The following is an 18508-nucleotide window of genomic DNA, read 5'->3' on the forward strand; positions in this document are numbered from 1 at the left end:
TAAACTGATTTTCATTCAGTCAGTAGATTAAATATATTTTAAGTAGCATTAAAGCTCTGTCTGACTTAAAGTGGTCAGAAAGAACTGTTGGAACCATGCATAGCCTCTTCGTAGGTATTCTTATCTGTTCCCAGTAGTCCCATAAGAAAAAGAATGACATCATCAACAGGGCTTAGGAAGTGTGGCATAGACTCCCCTCCTTCAGATATACCACATACATAAAGGTTTTCTTTTTGAGATTGAGTTTCACTCTGTTATCTAGGCTGCAGTGCAGTGGCATGATCTTGCCTCACTGCAACCTCTGCCTCCTGGGTCAGGCGATTCTCCTGTTTTAGCCTCCCAAGTAGCTGGGATTACAGGCATGTGCCACCATGCCCAGCTAACTCTTATATTCTTTTTAGTAGAAACAAGGCTTCACTGTGTTGGCCAGGTTTGTCTTGAACTCCTGACCTCAAGTGATCTGCTCACCTTGGGCTCCCAAAGTGATGGGATTATAGGCATGGGCCACTGTGCCTGGCTGTCATATACATAAAGGTTTTCAAAAATCTAGTGTTGAGAATATATTATTTTACTTCACAGCTTTTTAAACTTAATTTGAAAAAAAAAAGTTATCTTCCTTTGGAAATGGTATTTTTTAAAAATCTGGTTTAAACCAACTTTTGACCTTTTTAAAAAATTATAAGTAGACCAGAAGCCATCTTTGGGTGGATCATTCTGGTTCGACTGGCTCTGACCTGTTCTCTAGGTAGTTATGAGTAAATTTGGGGAAGCTGGCAGCATTTTAAAACCACTTAGAACAGGTTTAATCAGCCACATGTATTTGGAATGTACAACACTTATACCTATTAATATTTTCCCACAGAAGGGCAGAAATGTTCAATACAGTCTGGAAAATTAATCCAAGCATTTTTGAGAAATAAGGTGATTCATATTCCAGTATTCCAATTATGGAATGGCTATGATGACCTTGGATTGTATAAAACTATGTCCCAAGGAAGTGTGTGTGTGTGTACCAGAGTGAGGGTGTTAGAAAGACAGTCTTCTTGCTTCCAGTAGCCTCACAACACTGCCTCACTCTTGAGATTTGAGCAAGGAATTTGGTTCCATATGTTAACAGATACTTGAAAACTGCCCTTTCAGAGAGAATTTCAACTCCTGCTAGGACACGGCAGGCAGGCAGTATACAAATCTCATCCTCATCGAGATTTCAAAGTGCCACTCATGTAGTATCCTAAAATGTCAATAAAAGACTCTTTATTCATAAATAACTGATATGCAGTAATTTACGTCTGTACATTTATCTTGAAAAGTCTGTAACCATCCAGTTTTGTATTTTTTTTTTTTTTTGCAAACTCTACATAAAACATCCAAACTGTCCATTTTGTTCAATACAATATAACACAGCTGTTTGGCATTACCAAATATATATGTATATATATTTATAGATATGTACATGTGCTGAAAAAGAAGCCAGTGCAGCCTTTTCTAAGAAGTCCATCCAAGTATTTACTATACAACATTCAGAATTTACATTGATAATACAAGGCACAAAAAGTGTGGTATGAAGCCAAGGCCATGCTCCATTCAACCTCTCTCCTCTGGCTTGCTCACTCCTTCAGCTTCATGTCAAATTAAGTGTTCAGCCCTGCTTTATATTTTACTTTAATTTTTGGCTTTGAACACATCAAATAAAAGTTGAGAGTGATATGGGTTTGAGATATGAATCACTTGAAAGAACACCCCACGCACCTTCCCAAAATAAACAGAACAAAATGAATCTGTCTTAAAATTCATCCATGCAGAAATGGAGGTACGAAAGTCCTCATATGTTTTTGAGTCTGGGTCAGAAGAATGAGCCAGTTTTCCTCTAAATGCTGAGGGTGGCAACGTTTCTAGGTTGAGACTTCCTGGAGTGCATGTACCAATCAGACATGATTATGAAGAATGGGTAATTCTGAGTCTTTATTCCAGTTCGGAAAAGGAGAACATTGTTTTTCCAACCAGAAAGTTCCCAGATTCTGAGTGCTTTCCCACCTTTGTATAGAAAAGTTTTGAAAGGGAGTGACCTATATGATCTAGGATAAGCCTTGGAGGGTGTTTCTGATTGAAAGTTCTCAGTTACCCTCTGCTGAGGCTTATGTTCCTGACACCTGGCACAGGGTGTGTGCTCTCTCTCAGCATCATCGGAACTAGCTAATGGAAGAATATGGGAATTATTAGATCTATTTCTGATTGTAATGTCTGTGTTTCAGTAATGGGGTCATAAAGCGTGATACTCTGCTGACAAAATCCCCTCAAATATCACCTCTCCTTTCTACAGTTCACCAGAACCACAGTTAAATCTCCACCTACAGATATTAAAATTTAAGAGAATTATATAATTTGGCCAATTTGGGGATTTTAGTGTAAACAGTGCTTGAAATTAGTGAAATACTTTTTAGGGTTACCAAAGCTGGAGGCAAAAGGGCATTTTCATTGTAATCATGCCTTTTGTGAAAGTATTTTGACATACCTTCCCCTTCATGCAAAGAACTGTCTTACCGAATTTAGTAATACAGTCTATCATTCAAAGCCATAACTTTTTTGAAAAATAATATGGGGCCCTGCTGAACTCATCATTAGTATGGGGAAGGGAATTTTTATACTTGGGTGTAATCATGAAGCTTACTACCTTTTTTGTCTTTGGGTCAGATGGAGGGCGGGTGCTAGGACATGAAGTTTAAATGTTACTGCCTTAAGTCCACCTCATGAGGACGTTCCAAATCCATGATCTTCACAGCAAAAGGAAAAAGCAATGAGTAGCTGCTTCAAAAACCACAATTATTCTAGTGAGTTAAATTTCCTACTTCAGATCACGGTACTACACACTAGTGACTAACAGCCAGGTCTGGTTTCCATCCCCTGCTATTTTTTGAAGAATTATAGTGTACAAGTTGCCATTTTAGATGTTACAAATGACCCTGGAGTGGGGATGTGAGGAGTTCATGGTAGACACTGGCTCTCCTAGAATTGCTTTTGCAAAAACACCACATGCTGTCAATACAGCCAAACAGCTTTGTAACGGCAGCTTTCGGAATAGTTTGGAACGTAAAAACACAAAATATGCAACACGTCTAAGATTAGCAACATTTTCACTTTTGTGACATTGGACAAAATACATTTTTGCTTGTAGTTCAGGAAAATTCTATGCAGACAAAACAGTGGAAAATACAGAAACGGTGGCCATTCAGCTTTTTGCTAAAGCATCGATTTTAAAATACAGCGCTACAGCAAGTAACACCAAAGGCAAATACAATTGTGTCATCCTCTGTAGGCCAACATTTTGCTCTCCCATTTGCTGTGGCCATCACCTCTAGTCCAGTCAATGAGGGTTACTGAGGATTCAAACTCTGCGGTGTTTCATGAGGAAACAATGACAATGGGCCACACACAGTAGGCCGGAGTGGAAGATTTCTCAGCTCCTTCACGATTCCTGTGACCTCTACAGAGCTGGAACAAACCTCTGCGAGGACTTTGCCTTCAACACATCTGATAGCTATATCACTCAATACATTTACAGAGGGTAGAAGGACTAAGAAATTGAAGGGAAAATGGCTAAAAGAAAACAAAAGCATATTAAGAGATTTTTATAACATTTTAAAATTCACAGGTATGTTTGCCAGAAGTTTGGCAAGTAGAAAACTCTATCTAAAACCAATGATCCTATTTTAATCATCTGTATTTGCTTATCAATCCTAATGCTGAGAATGTTTGTCAAGGAAAATAGTTACAATAAATCCAGAACTTTTAATGCAAAGAGAACCCTGTTTTAGTGATTTGACTTAATATCCCCTCCCAAAGATAATTGAAAGAAAAATACAGACACCTCGGCAGAAGACACCACCTGGAGATAAAAATAAGAAGAAGAAAAGTTCTCTTTAAAGAGAACTGTGTCAATTCTTTTTCATCTCTTACAAAAAGGCCAATAAAATTTTTGTGGGAGTACATCTGAGTTTTATGAGACTTCTTGCACTGGTAAATGAAGTTTGCATTTAAATCCATAGAGCAAGCTTCTTTTGGCTTAAAGGATTTTAATGTAAACCAGTAAGACTGTACAAGCATGTTGTAAAAACTGTAAATTAACTTTATGATGCTACAGTCTGGTGAAGCTGTGAAGTGCACCATTTTGGTGGCATAATTTAAAGCTATATTTAAAGTATGACTATTAGACTTAAATGCCTTTGAGGATTGAAAGATTTGACATAGAGTGGGATAATTTTTGCAAAAAAAAAATAAGTAACTTACCTAATACTCAAGGCCACTTTTAATTTTGCTTCATTCTGCAACAGAATAAAACTTCCAAATTAAGTATTTGGATAGATAAATAAATCTCTTTGAAGAGGGGCATTTGTGTGGTAGTGAACAAATATTACAATAGGACTAAATTTAGGTCACAGTGAATAAATGTAAGTTCAAGTGTAACCTAACTTTTTATCTGATCTGCAATTCCACCTCCTCCCCACACCTTGGTGTGTAAATCTCACAAACATAAGGTTCTCTTTGAAATTCCATTATAAAAGTGCTGTACAATCCTGACATGCAGCGACCACAGAATTTCTTACATTTCTATAGAAATCCTATGTAGGATCCTAGCAGAAATAAGTAGAAGAGAAAAACATAAAGAAGAAACAAAATGGGCTGAAGGATGAATTTGATTGAACCTTAAGGCTGAAGTCTGAGGTGAATCATGTTAACTTCTTCCTTTGTTAACCTATATGATATGATGTTCAAGTGTGTTTATAAAACCCAGGCCAAAGGAAAAAAAAATCCATGGGAGGGAACTCCCGATTCAGGATTGACAACAATCTCATCTCATCTTAAAATAATTTAGGCAGATTTGAGGGAAAATCATTTAGAATTTTCATCTGTTTACAAATATTTAAAACATATCAAACATCTAAAGACCTGTATAGATTCACAGAATAGATGAAATAATTACAACATCAATTAGAAGGGAAGAAGGAAAATGCTTAGGATGGTCTAAAACAAAAATCCTCCAAGATGGATTCTAACACAACCTCTATAATGTGCTTTCTCCAAGTTTTGACTCAGCAATTAATGCATATTTCTTCTGCACGCCACCCCATGCCAACCAACTTTAGCTTATTGTGACTGGTTGACCATCTACTTCTCTTTCTTTTTCAGAAATTATATCAGTGATGTCAGATGATTTACATTTTCATTCTGTTTCTCTATTGTTTCCTAGAAGAAACAAATAAGTTAAGCAAACTAGCGAAATGATGTTTTTCTGATCTTGATATGGTATTGTGAAAATATGCTTGACAGTTCTAAGATGATTTCTTTGTTTTACATAATAAGCCTTTGGTTCCTGAGAAAAGCGTGATGCTTTTGAATTACATGTAGCAAAGCCTTCTATCTAATACAGGGGACCACATATACCACACATTAGTTAGAGAAAATGGCCAACACATTCAAGAGTTATTCCATGCCTTATCCATGGTATCACAAATTCAACCCATCTTTAGGCCTTTTTCACTTGCGTGGAGATTCGCAAAATTATTATTTTTTTTTTTTACAAGGGATCTACAAAAACATTATTGAAAAATATGGATCATATCCCAACTGATATGAAAGTACTCCCTACTTTCCCCATTCCCTGACCACTTTTTATTCTAATGTAACCAGCCTCAAAGTAGCTGACTAGCTGTCTTGTGGTTCATTTGGGTCCTTGACTTTGGTTGTCCTGATTGTGGAAAGCAAATTACAATATCCACCAGAAGACGAACAAGAGCAAATCTGTTCATCTTTAGTCTACCAGGACATCTTGTCAAAAATGATTTAATACGATAAAAAGACGAAGTAAAGTGATAAGATGAGGATCATGAATTATCTGTGGATTTCAATCCTCCACAATATCAGTGCCACCTCATGTAAAAAAAAAAAAAAAAAAAAAAAAAAGTCATAGAGCAATAGACTATTCAGCCTCCCTGAATATGCTTTCTGTAGGGAAAAGCATATTCCATAGAGAAAGCATATTCAGGGGACTGAATAGTCACAGCGTGAAGGCTACCTAAACAATGTATGTGGTTTCAGGGACACTGTGGTAGAGGTATTCCTCAAGTATATTTACTCAAATATTGTTTTGAGCAAAGACTGTCTACAAATTTCCCAAGAGGCAAAATGAGGATCACATGTAGTCTTATTGAGAGATTATGTGATGACATCGTACCAACACATTACACAATATCAAGAATCTGGATTGAAAAATACAGTAAAACCCATTTTCTTGTGATAACAATGTTAGAGAACTAGATCAAAACATGCCTCCTATAATTATAGCTGATCTGAGGCCTACGACATCTGCAGTTCATGTGTTTTTGAACCTGCTTTAATCTCTCCTGTCTCCATATCCATGGAATAAGCTGTGTTCTAATAGCACTCAGCAATTTGAGTGGCTTAGAAGGGAACAGAGGTGGTCCCACTTTTTTGGGTTAGAAAAAACAACTTTCCATATTGACAAGTTTAATGATGCTCCTTGATACCTCTCTACTGCAAGGGCTAAGGCAGAGGAAGAAAGAATAAGGGTACATTTGTCTCAGGAAGAAATAAAAAGGTGGAGTACTCTAGTTTGTGGTCTGTCTTACCTCTCCATTGTGTCTCCATTAAGTGGCTAGAAGAGAAGGGAGCTGGTGCTGGTATGATATGCTCAGATTCTAAATTCTAAATGCCCTCCTTGACATTGTTGAAGTCATACATGTGGGTTGGCAACCTGTTTTGCTTCTAAAAGACAATTTTACAATGATTTCTGATTATCACAGATGCCAGTTGGTAGAAAACTCTGACAGTCTACTACCAGAATCAGCTGGTCCTTTGGGCACATCATTGAAAACCTGTTTTAAAACTGCCTTCCCAGCATTATTGTAGCTCATCTTTTCCCACAACTACTTCTGCCCTCACTTTTATCCTTGCCACTCCAAATGTGAAGAATTAACCCAAATGTGGATTCCGAGGAGACAGTAGAGCCCTCTTCTATGTACGAGAGCTCGTACTTTTTCCTATTAACATGTTTTACCTATACAAAAAATTTAGTTTCTTCACCCAGGGAATCTGATTGTAAATGAAGGCTGAATTTCCCCAATGCCACTGGGCAGAAAGCGGCCTCTTTCTTTCCCATTTAAAGCAAATGTCCCCAAGCTGGCCATCACTCTGTTTCATGGGAGGAAATGGACTAGAGTCCATTTTGCCTGCTGTAGTTGAAGTCGGCTTCATCAAGCTGGGATTCCGAAATGTTTGAGAGTTTCGTGTGTGTCCTCCCAATCTCTTCAAGGGCACAGGCCAGGGAGTCAAGGTCACCATCGTGCTGATGACGAGCCTCCCACAGGTTCAAAATGACAGCAGATGGGCTACTTTGTGTAGCGAAATAAGATAAATTCCTAGATGGAGAGAGTTAAAAAGAAGAACAAAACAAAATATGAAAATAAAGGAATAAACTCCAATAAGAGCATTAAAAATATATGTTAATAGATATTATTACAGTAGGGGTAAAAAGCTATACTAAGGCAGGTCTGGGGCAGTCTAGTTTGTATCCTAGCACTCAACTGAAACTGTACTATGAAATATTAACAACAACGTTATCATCTCCCAAGATTTGTTTTGTCTTTAGAGACAGGGTCTTGCTCTGTCACCCAGGCTGGAGTGCAATGGCATGATCATAGCTCACTGCAGCCTTGGCCTCCTGGGCTTAAGTTATCCTGCTGACTCAACCTCCCAAAATGTTGGGATTACAGGCATGCGAAACTATGTTTGCCCACAAGTCTTTTGAGTCCTCACCTTCCTTGAACTCTTTGTGTTTGTGTGTGTTTTCTTCTTGACCATTCCCTTGACATGCTCTATTTCATTGGTTTATGTCATACTTTCACTCATTCCTATTTTTTTCCAAGTATCTGACCTGTCTCTACTTAGACAAACATAAAGCCTTTCAAGTTTTTAATCTTTGATTTCTTGTTCTTTCCTTCCTCAGTGGGCTTATATACTAAGTGGAGTAGTTATCAAACCAAGTAGATAGTATTCTAAATGTGTACCTCCAATGTTTAAGTTAGTGTGAACTAATAATGGATCTCCAAATGACCTTGGGGTTGCTCCAATTACAGATTCCTTCACCTTTACAAATGCAATGCATCAGAAACTGGTATCTCCATGCCTCCTAACGGGTCTTCTTTCTAACTAGAACAAGTATCCCAGTATTTATAGCTGTCTTTTTAATCTCTCACACTAGACCATCTGTTTTCAATTCTTCCTTTTATATTTTTTTCTTTTTAACCTACTCATCAGCTTCTTTGTTGCTCTCCATGTTTACTACTTATACCTAATTTATACTCTATCACTTTATGGTCTAAATCACACAAAATCTTTAGAGTTTTTGCAAACTCGGATATACCCTGCATTCTATTTCCTCAATCATGAAATACCTACTCTAGTTGTCTTCAGTGACTTCCTTGGTCTGGCCTTGATCTACCTATGGATATGAATAGCCATAGCTAGATATGGATATCCCTATTCATTACATATATGTGTGCATATATATAAAATATTACATATATCTATTATCGCTATTATGGATATATGTATTATGTATTATGGATATATATATATTTTTTCTTTTTTTTTTCTTCCACACAGTCGTCTTTTGCTCTTTGAGCCACTGACCCTGACTTAGGTAACATTTTACTTCTGCTTTTCATTTATTCTGTTCACTAGGAAGGTCTACTTTCTCCCTTTAGCCTGTTTATCAAGATCATATGCCCCCACAAATTGACAAGTTGAATTATGCTCCTCGATACCTCTCTACTGCAAGGAGTAAAGAGGAGGAGGAAGGAACAAGCATAGATTTGTCTCAGGAAAAAATGACTCAATTTTTTTGTGTGTGTCCCCATGGTTCAAAATCCCAATGGTTTTTGGCTGTTTCCAATGGTTCAATTCTCATTTATTCTCTTCTCTGAACTCTTTTTATGCTTGTACTTAACTTTCATGTGAATAAAATGCTTATCTATTGTGTGTGTGTGTGTGTGTGTGTGTGTGCGCGTGTGTGTGTGCATGAACTCTGCCTTCCCAATTTGACAAGAACATCTGAAGGGCAAGGATAGTATCTATTAATTTTCTGAATCTGCTACCACACTTTTGATAATACAGTGACAGGTGTTTATTCAACAATCTTCAGCCAAGTAATTGATTCCTACAATTCTTTTCAATAACATGGTATCGTCAGTAAAAGCACGGTAACCTTTAGGATAGTAACTTTGCTATGACGAAGACAAAGACAACACAAAAGATTAAAGGTCACTGTTTTTCATAGGGACTTTTACAGTAAGGATAGAAATGTCATCTCTGGTAAAATTCTGATGAGTTGAAAAGGTTTTCCAGAGCCAGCCAAATATTTCCTATCTTGAAGATGGTATTACTTTCTCTCACCATGCCCAGCTTATGGTCACAAATAGGATTGATGTAGACCAGAACACTCAGATGACAGACAAGCTTTTAAGGACATGTTGCCTTTTACAGGAGCCACAGATGCATGCACACAACACAGAGTGAAAAAAGTGCTGTTTTATTCAAAGGTCTTAAGATCCCGTTTACAGTCAGTTGGTTGCCAAATAGCACTATGGGTCAGTTCTACTAATAGACATCTTTAATTGTGAAATAGAGAAGCCCAGCTTAAAAACATTCTTGGTAGTTTGTCTTTTATCTTTTCTTTTCTTCTTCCTTTCCTTCCTCCTCTTGTTTTTCTTTGATGGTTATTCATTTCTATACTAATAGAAATGGCAAAGCAAACCTTGCTTAAGTAGTTGAAGAGATTTTAGTTCCTCTTATTTAAGAAATTTGTATTGGCTGAGTGTGGTGGCTCAAGCCTGTAATGTTAGCATTTGGGAAGATGCAGGTGGGAGAATCACTTGATGCCAGGAAAACCTGGAAAACAAAGCAAGACCTCTCTCCACAAAAATAAAATAAATTAGCCAGGGTGCGGTAGTGAATATCTGTAGTCCCAGATACTCAGGAGATTCACTTAAGCCCAGGAGTTCAAAACTGCAGTGGGCTATGATTGCACCACTGCATTCCAGGCTGGGCAGCAGAGTGAGACCCTGTCCCAAAAAAACAAAACAAAAACAAACAAACAAAAACTTCGTTTTGAATATTGGCACTTCTTCCTTGATATGTAGAGATGTTTATAAGGAAAGTTGCAATATCTTCCTACAAACACTGTCACCAAAAAACAGGTAGAAATGCAAACTGAAGGAACAGCTGGGAGAGAGGCAAACTGAGAGATAAGGCCTGAGTTGACTCCGGGTGGCCTGTGTGACAGTCTTCTTTTATGTTCATTTTAAGAATGATGACCATGAAGATTCTTTTGTTTCTAGCATGGGTAAATGATCCTTTATGATCTCTATTATTGTTTCAAAAACAACAGCTATAACAAAAAAGCAGCGGTACTTTCTCCTAATTTTATTAAGGATTTCTATTTACATTTTGTATTTGCTGTTGAACAACAATGAACTTTTGCCTTATGGGAATGACTAGAATCTTTGTGATCCTACTTACCTTAAGAGTTAACACTCTATTCTGTACCAGGTGTTGATAAACTTTCTCTGTAAATGAACAGATAGTGAATGCTTTTGGTTTTGGGGGCCACATATGGTCTGTGTTGCTGCTACTCTACTCTGCCTTGGTATTGCAAAAACAGACAGAAGCAACACGTTAAGTGAATGACTGTGGCTGTGTCCCAATAAAACTTTACGTGGCACACCGATATCTGATTGTCACACAGTTTTCATGTGTGGCACACAATATTACTCTTGATTTTTTTTTTTCTGGCCATTTAAAAATACGAAAACCATCCTTAGCTCATGGGCTTCATATAAGCAGACGGTGGGCCAGATGTGGCCTGCAGGCTGCCATGCTGACCTCACTCCTCCACTGTCTTATAACCCAAAGTAGATTTCCATAGCTAGTAGTGATTTGAAAGATCAGGCTGATCTTCCTGCATTTGAAAATACACAACTAGATGGCCAAAGTTGCTGAATTTCTACCTCTATGTCCTGCCTCAGGCGCTCTGAGAACTTTATTCTTCGTAAATGTTTGGAGATATTTGACATTTCAAGACATGACAGGAACACCAGGGCATTAAAAACTCAATGACAGAACCTTTAGAGAGGCATAAAAAGTAGGTTTTGAGGCTTCTAATGAATCATTGTCTCAATACAATATTAAAAATGTTCATGAGTACACCTGCCTTGAGGAAGAGAAGGGTGGGAGAAGGACTCCTGCCAGTCACATGGTTCTGAAAAGTCCTGCAAATGTCCTGGTTTATGGAATAAGCACCCAGGGCTAAAGGAAGCTAAATGATCAAAAGAGGCAGAAACATAACTCGCTTGGCACAGCTCTCTGAACATACTGCAGCAAGTGACATGTGCTCCTAAAGCAAGTTTCAGATTTATTCTTTGAATTTGCACAAGCACATTCAGCACAACATAAACAAATCTCAAATTCCACTTAATTTTAATACATACATAGAAGAATGTGTTGACTTTATTAAAAATAGTAGAATCAGTTTTTCAGTTAACACATTCTATTGTGAGAAAACATGTTAAATGGTCCATTTTCAAGGTATAAATCTAAGCACTACGAATGTAACAGGCCACACAGCTCATGCACCAGAAGGTCACAATAAGTGAACAGAATGTAGAGGAGGGCTCACTCATAAAAGGGAAGACAGTTTCATTATTAGGAAGTCAAAACTTAGGGAAGGTGACAGGGTATAACCTTATGAGGTAAAAATGAAACTTCGGTGACGCCAGGAAGATTGTTACCCCACAGTACTCGACCGGTGAGGAACTGGAGCAGACACTTGGGTGCTAGGAGATAAATTACCTGTTGTAGCTGCCCTGAGTATGCCTGCCTACCAGACAGCTGATCCCGCAAGGCCGTTATTAAAAGTCTCACTTTTGCTGTTCTTCCTGCCTCTGAGTCTATTCTTTGAGTTTGGACAGGTGAGCATGTTTCTCACACTATTAAATTACATTTATTTGTTAACAATAGAATAATATACAGGCTGGGCATGGTGGCTCATGCCTATAATCCCGGCACTTTGGGAAGCCGAGGCAGGACGATCACCTGAGGTCAGGAGTTCAAGACCAGCATGGCCAACATGGTGAAACCTCTGTCTGTACTAAACATTCACAGATTAGCTGGGTGTGGTGGCAGGCACCTGTAATCCTAGCTACTTGGGAGGCTAAAGCACAAGAATTGCTTGAACCCAGGAGGCAGAGGTTGCAGTGACCCAAGATCGCACCTGGATGGCAGAGTGAGACTCTATCTAAAAAACTAATAATATATATTAAAAAAAAAAACCCCTCTAAAATTTCAATGCAATAGGCTATTTCTCAAAGATAGCTGCATTATTTTGCTGCTTACATGTGTGCAAATGCGTTATGATTTGATGAAAACTGGTATGTCATATATTCATCTCATTTCCTTGTGAAATTTTTCCAATCCTAATCTATGTGACCCATTTCTCATCATCGTAACACTGGTGCATTTGGGCACTGGCAGGTAAATGAACATACCATTTAGGGAACGTTGTTTATACAGTACAACAAAACTGAATTCACAGCAATAGTTGATTTTAAGCAATTTCCTGAATGTGTTTGATTTTTTTCTGAAATGGAACCAGAATATCTGCAAACACAGTAATCCTGAATATTCAGATAGATGTCTGAAAAATTTATTTTTTTATTTGACAAATTTTTAAGGATGTAAATGCTTAATGCCTCATCTTAGATGCTTCAGATTCACTTTTTTTATGCATTGAACTTCAGGGAACGTTCATCATACCCTTTTCAAATTCTGATCAATGGAGGTAACTCTGAAAACTAAGATTTATTTTTTTGTAGTGTCATTAAGATCTTATATAACAAGCAGATGTAAACAATCTACTTTCTATTTTTTTATTTGTTAATTATCTTATTTTTGAGACAGAGTCTTGCTCTGTCTCCCTGGCTGGAGTTCAGTGGCGTGATCTCAGCTCACTGCAACCTCCACCTCCCAGGTTCCAGCAATTCTTATGCCTCAGCCTCCCAAGTAGCTGTGCTTACAGGCATGTGCTACCATGCCCAGCTAATTTTTGTATTTTTAGTAGACATGGGGTTTCACCATGTTGCAGAGGCTGGTCTCAAACACCTGGCCTCCAGTAATCAGCCTGCTTTCACCTCCCAAAGTGCTGGGATTATAGGTGTGAGCTGTTGTGCCTGGCCTAAACATTCTAATCTCTAAATTTTTGGAATTTACTTTAGCATCATTTTGTCTTTAATTCATTTCCCTAAGCCCTATGGACTCAATGACTTTAATCTTTTCCTTTGGAACTCTGAGTGAGCACAGATAAACTGTAAAATACAGGGACAAGCTGATTAAAGCTTGGGCAAAGACAGCCCAATACATTCATCCATGTAAGTGCATTGAGTACTAATAGTTTATTAAATCTAATTTTGTTTTCTTGAGTGTACATGCTTTCTATACACCTGAGTTCCAGGGGATTTGTTTTATTACCATGATTAATTTTATCTTTCAGAGACTTCTCTATCTCCATCCCTTGGCCTCAATTAAAAGCCCATTTTTTTATGTAGAAGCCAGGGCAATACTAGAAACTTCTGAATCTTTACCTTACTAATTTCACCTGCTAGACATAGGCCAACTTATAATGGTGTCTATGAGTTAAAACCAAATTTGTATATAGAATCTTAATTTTCAAAATACATCTTTAATAACAAGTTTAAAATAATAAAACTTTAGATTTGAGGATTTTTGGAAATAGTTATTGAGCTTTCTGTTTTCTTTTTTGGCTGTATAAAGGCAGGGTGGAGAATTGGGGAACCGGGATAGAATTCTGCCTTATAGGTCTTTATAAATTATTGCAACACAGGGCTAATTTTATGAAAAGGAAAAGTGGCTAGAGATACCACCCTTTCTTTAGGAGTGTGAAAGCTTTCAGATCTTCCCAAATCCCTGAGTATGCAAATGCAAATATCTTAGGGACTAGTACATCTAAATCCTCCATCAGTTAACAAAGAGATTAGATAACAGGAATGGAGAGAAAGGCACAGGGCTCAGGCTCTATCTTAGCCCTGGGGAGGTACACTGAAGAGCCACCAAGGGCACCTTGCACTTCCAGCTGGCATCTGTCCAGCTGTTTTCTTAGTCTGTAAGGGCCTCTCTTTTATTCAAAATTCCAGATAACAAAGCTTTTATTTCAGTTACTCAGAACCGTGCTACCAAGAGGACAATCTACCTATTTGCAAGCTTATAAGCTCTTCTCGTGACTGTGTGTGAGAATGAATTTCATACTAAAACATACGAGGGGATTGCATCTGAGTTGCAGCCCCAAGTCCTTAGTAGAGAAGACTCCTCAACCCAGGTACATGGAATAATTTCCTTCAGAATTTGAGCTTTTGCCCAGCACTTTCACATAGAAGGGAACACTTGTACCTGTGACATTAAGACAGCAAGTTTAACTGTTTATAGTCTAGAAATTGTTGCAACTTACATCTGACAGAATTTTTTTTTTTTTTTTTTTCACAAGATAAGGTCTCACTCTATCACCCAGGCCAGAGTGCAGCGGTGTGATCATAGCTCACTGCAGCTTTGACCTCTCAGGCTCAAGTGATCCTCTCAAGTAGCCAGGACCACAGGTGAGCATCACCATGCCTGGGTAATTTTTAAAAAGGATATTTTTGGTAGAGATGGGAGTCTGACTACGTTACCAGGGCTCACCTTGAGCTCTCTGAGATCAAGTGATTCTCCCATCTTGGCCTCTTAAAGTACCAGGACTACAGGTGTGAGCCACCCCGCCTGGCCACTGTTTTCAATTTAGCTGCTAAAAAGCTTATTTTTAAAAGATCTTTTTGAGTAGTTTGTCAGCACAAAAAGTAAAAACAAAGTTAAGCTGCCTGTAATAAATTGGAAAACATCATTACAAAAATAGTGTATAATCAAACTGTATAGCACCAAATAGGGAATTGAAACATAATCGTAACGGAAAAATATTAATATCTCTGCTATCATTTTAATTGTCTAATTTACTGAAAGCCTCTTATGTGACCAAAACCAACCCTCCATATCCTTCTTTAAATGCAAATAGAAGAGAAAAGCCATTTATCCTCAAAAGCAGTCACTGAACACACCATAAGCATTTGGCCCATTCATCAAGCTCTTATCCCCAAACTTCAGCTTCGCTGGGTAGTCAACAAGCAGCAAAGCCACCTGCAGGACAAAGCGAGTCAGTGCAGCATTTTAAAAGACTAAGCAAGAGGTGAGCACTAGATAATCCCTGCTGCCCCCAGCATCTTCCAGAGAGGAAGCTGGCATGGAAAACCTGAAAGGGAAGGAGATGGGCACCTGAAAACATGCTGAGTTCCAGTCTGCCTTGTTCTAAAAGTGGTGCATTAATCATTTCAGGCCAATTAATTTGGCAATAAAATTTCCCTCATCATTATCCTTTTACCTATTTCATTATCTGTTTCTTGGGGAAAAAAAATAATAATAATAGCAAGAATTCTTTCTTCTTTGGAAATGTATGAGAGCCCTGGATCCTTGAGGTCTGTTGCCAAATGAGAACGAGGTCAGCTGCGGTCTGTTTTCAATTCTCCAGTTTCATTCCTGACAGGATAAGCTTATGACAGTTTCTCAGTTCGGAAAATGAAAAGATGACAAAACCTCACAAATAACTGGGAAGAAACAATCACTAAAAGGACACTAATAAATTAGATACAATCATTTCTAGAATTTTACATTCTCAAATTATGAAAACATCCTTAGACATACTGACATAGTTAACTTTTTTCAGTACTATTTGAAACAGCACTTGTTAAGGGGACTAGTTAGGCTATAAAGGGGTTTTGGCATGACTGTCTTTTCTGAAAAAATTAGCTTCTAGGAGGGAACTTGTTCCTTCAAAGCCTAGCGCGTGCACACACACACACACACACACACACACACATACACACACACTGCCTAGAAGAAATGTGACACTCCTTGTCAACATCCCCTAGAGCTCACAATAGGAGCATAGCTTTAGTTCTTTTGGAAGAACATAAAAAGCTTCTTTTCCATATTGCCTTTAGGACGGACACCTGCCACTTACAAACCATATATAGCTTGTTCATGGCTAAACGTGTCCCAGGGCTGTCTGTGTTCAGCTTCATATTAGCAGATTGTTTCGTGAGTCATTGACTTTGACAAAATGAAACCCAAACATCCTCCACTTTGCTGTGTTGGGTCCCTCTGACTCCACTGTAAGGGCTTTTTAAATTTTAGACCCTGCATAACTCCACACTGGACCAGAATCAGAAAAATCTGATTTGGGCTTTATTGTATTTTGACTACAAGACCTATGTTTCATGCTATCTCCCTATGCAATCATTCTTCTAAGAAGAGTCATCTGGTTTCTAGAACCAGCTAATAAAACTTGATAAGGAAATAGTTAATCACTTAAAATGTTCTCTCATAAATTAGATGAATCATTCCTAGGATTTGACTTTCTCAAATTATAAAAACATTCTTATTTAGACCTACTGACATCGTCAGCTTTCTCAGCACTACTTAGGGCATGAGGACTGATTTTTTAGAAATGGCTGCCTCATACCCATTGTTTGAAGGCTAGAATGTGTTTTCTAACCTGCAGAACCTTAGTTTAGTATGATCATAGTAAATCTCCAAACTCAAGAATGAAAATACTTACAGCCCCTGGTCACCAAGTAACCACCACACTTACTGGTCCGCCTGTGAAGCAGGTGCTCTGTCTGCATCTTATACTCAACTTGTTCCCTCTCTCTTTCTCTCCCATCTTCTTTCATTCCAAAGAAACCTGACTCTAGGACTCTTCTACCTCAGGTGAGTTCTCCACAGCTATTCAGAAACAGATTGCAAAGCTGCCTTGCGACCTTCCTCTATCCTTTCCCTCAGCTCTCTGGCCATCTCACTGTTCCTTATAGGATGGACAGAGGAAATGAAAAGAGAGCCCCTCAGTGTGAGAAGATTGTTTCTCATGTTAAAAGATTTCATTGGAAACAAATTCTAGCACAGCATGTCAGCCATGAGATAGGAGGAATTTCATGTGTACAGTTTTTACACCGTAACCCATTAAATCTAAAGTATGTTTGAAACGTTTTAACTAGCAGACCAATAAGAAATATGTTTTCCATGGCGAGTGCTTATACATGTTCAAACAAATATAGTATTGGGAGGGCACTGGGAAAAACTGTTAATAAGATGTCATTTATCTGCTGCTTTCCATTTTGGAATCCTTTCTTCCATTGTGGAGACCTCCCTCTACTCATCTGCCCGTATCTCATAGATCTGTTCCCATCTCATGAATCTGTTCCCATAGCAACTTGGTCAAGCTGGCTGTGTTTCCACAAGGGTTTCTGGAATATGAAAATTAGGAGGCATCTAATAGTAGAATTTCAGGTACTGTTCATACCTGAGGGAAAAGATAGGAATCTTCCACAACATCAGCCATGTAGCCTGTTTTAAGACTCACTTTCAAGATCTCCTGATGCTTGTTCATATCAATTCTATCTATTAGAAGGCAGGTTTTTAGAGTCAGGACCACTTTCCTGGCTAGGCGCGGTGGCTCATGCCTATAATCTCAGCTATTTGGGAGGCTGAGATGGGTAGATTATGGAGGCCAGGAGTTTGAGACCAGCCTGGCCCACATGGTGAAACCCCATCTCTGCAAAAATACAAACATTAGCCAGGCATGGTGGCTAGTGCCTGAAATCCCAGCTACTTTGGAGGCTGAGGCAGGAGAATCACTTGAACCCAGGAGGCAGAGGTGGCAGTGAGCCAAGATCACACCACTGCACTCCAGTGTGGGCAACAGAGAAAGACTCCATCTCCAAACAGAAAAACACTCTCCTGTGAAGAAGTTAATATCATTCATTAAAGAAGTGTTTATTGAATAACCCCCAAGTACATAGTCTTCTCTCAGTATGATTAACTGTAATTAAGAAATAAGAAGTATCACAGAAAATACAAAGCACCATGGAAGATTAGATATGGGGGAACACTTCTCCATAAAGCAATTAGTTTCCAACATTTAATTTGTTAAGTCCTTTGCATGGATCCCCACCACCTACCCGCTGCATGAGCAATTCCTTATTTCACAGTTCTACCCATCTACCAATCACAGGTAGCCAGGAGCATTGAAATGGAGTTACTATGGCTGAATTTTCAGAATAAATGTGCAATCTCAGCTTTGAAATGCAGCAAGTATGAACTCTGAGTAATAGGCAAAGTTTGTTCACAGAATCTATAACTGCAACTGTTATCTCTGACATCCCTTGCGAGTCTGTATAGCTTATTTAGTGTGATCCATATGCCAGGCGGGTTTCAAGGCCACCTGTGTTGCCAGCCGTACAGAGCACACTACTGATATTTCTCGCATTCTCATCGACTGCTAAGC

General features: G+C 38.4%; 1 protein-coding gene across 8 annotated transcripts in view; it reads right to left on the minus strand.

Annotated features, from left to right (window-relative positions):
* Positions 1–1237: 1237 nt before the first annotated feature.
* Positions 1238–18508, minus strand: part of UNC5D (unc-5 netrin receptor D) — a 559482-nt gene continuing 542211 nt past the window's right edge. For all 8 annotated transcript variants that reach the window (XM_074383881.1, XM_074383880.1, XM_074383877.1 and 5 more), the window contains one exon: positions 1238–7433. In XM_074383881.1, coding sequence (XP_074239982.1) covers positions 7229–7433 — 205 coding nt within the window. In that variant the 3' untranslated portion in view covers positions 1238–7228. The remainder of the gene's footprint in view (positions 7434–18508) is intronic.

This window comes from Saimiri boliviensis, chromosome 13 (genome assembly GCF_048565385.1).
Source record: "Saimiri boliviensis isolate mSaiBol1 chromosome 13, mSaiBol1.pri, whole genome shotgun sequence".
NCBI classification, from domain to species: domain Eukaryota; kingdom Metazoa; phylum Chordata; class Mammalia; order Primates; family Cebidae; genus Saimiri; species Saimiri boliviensis.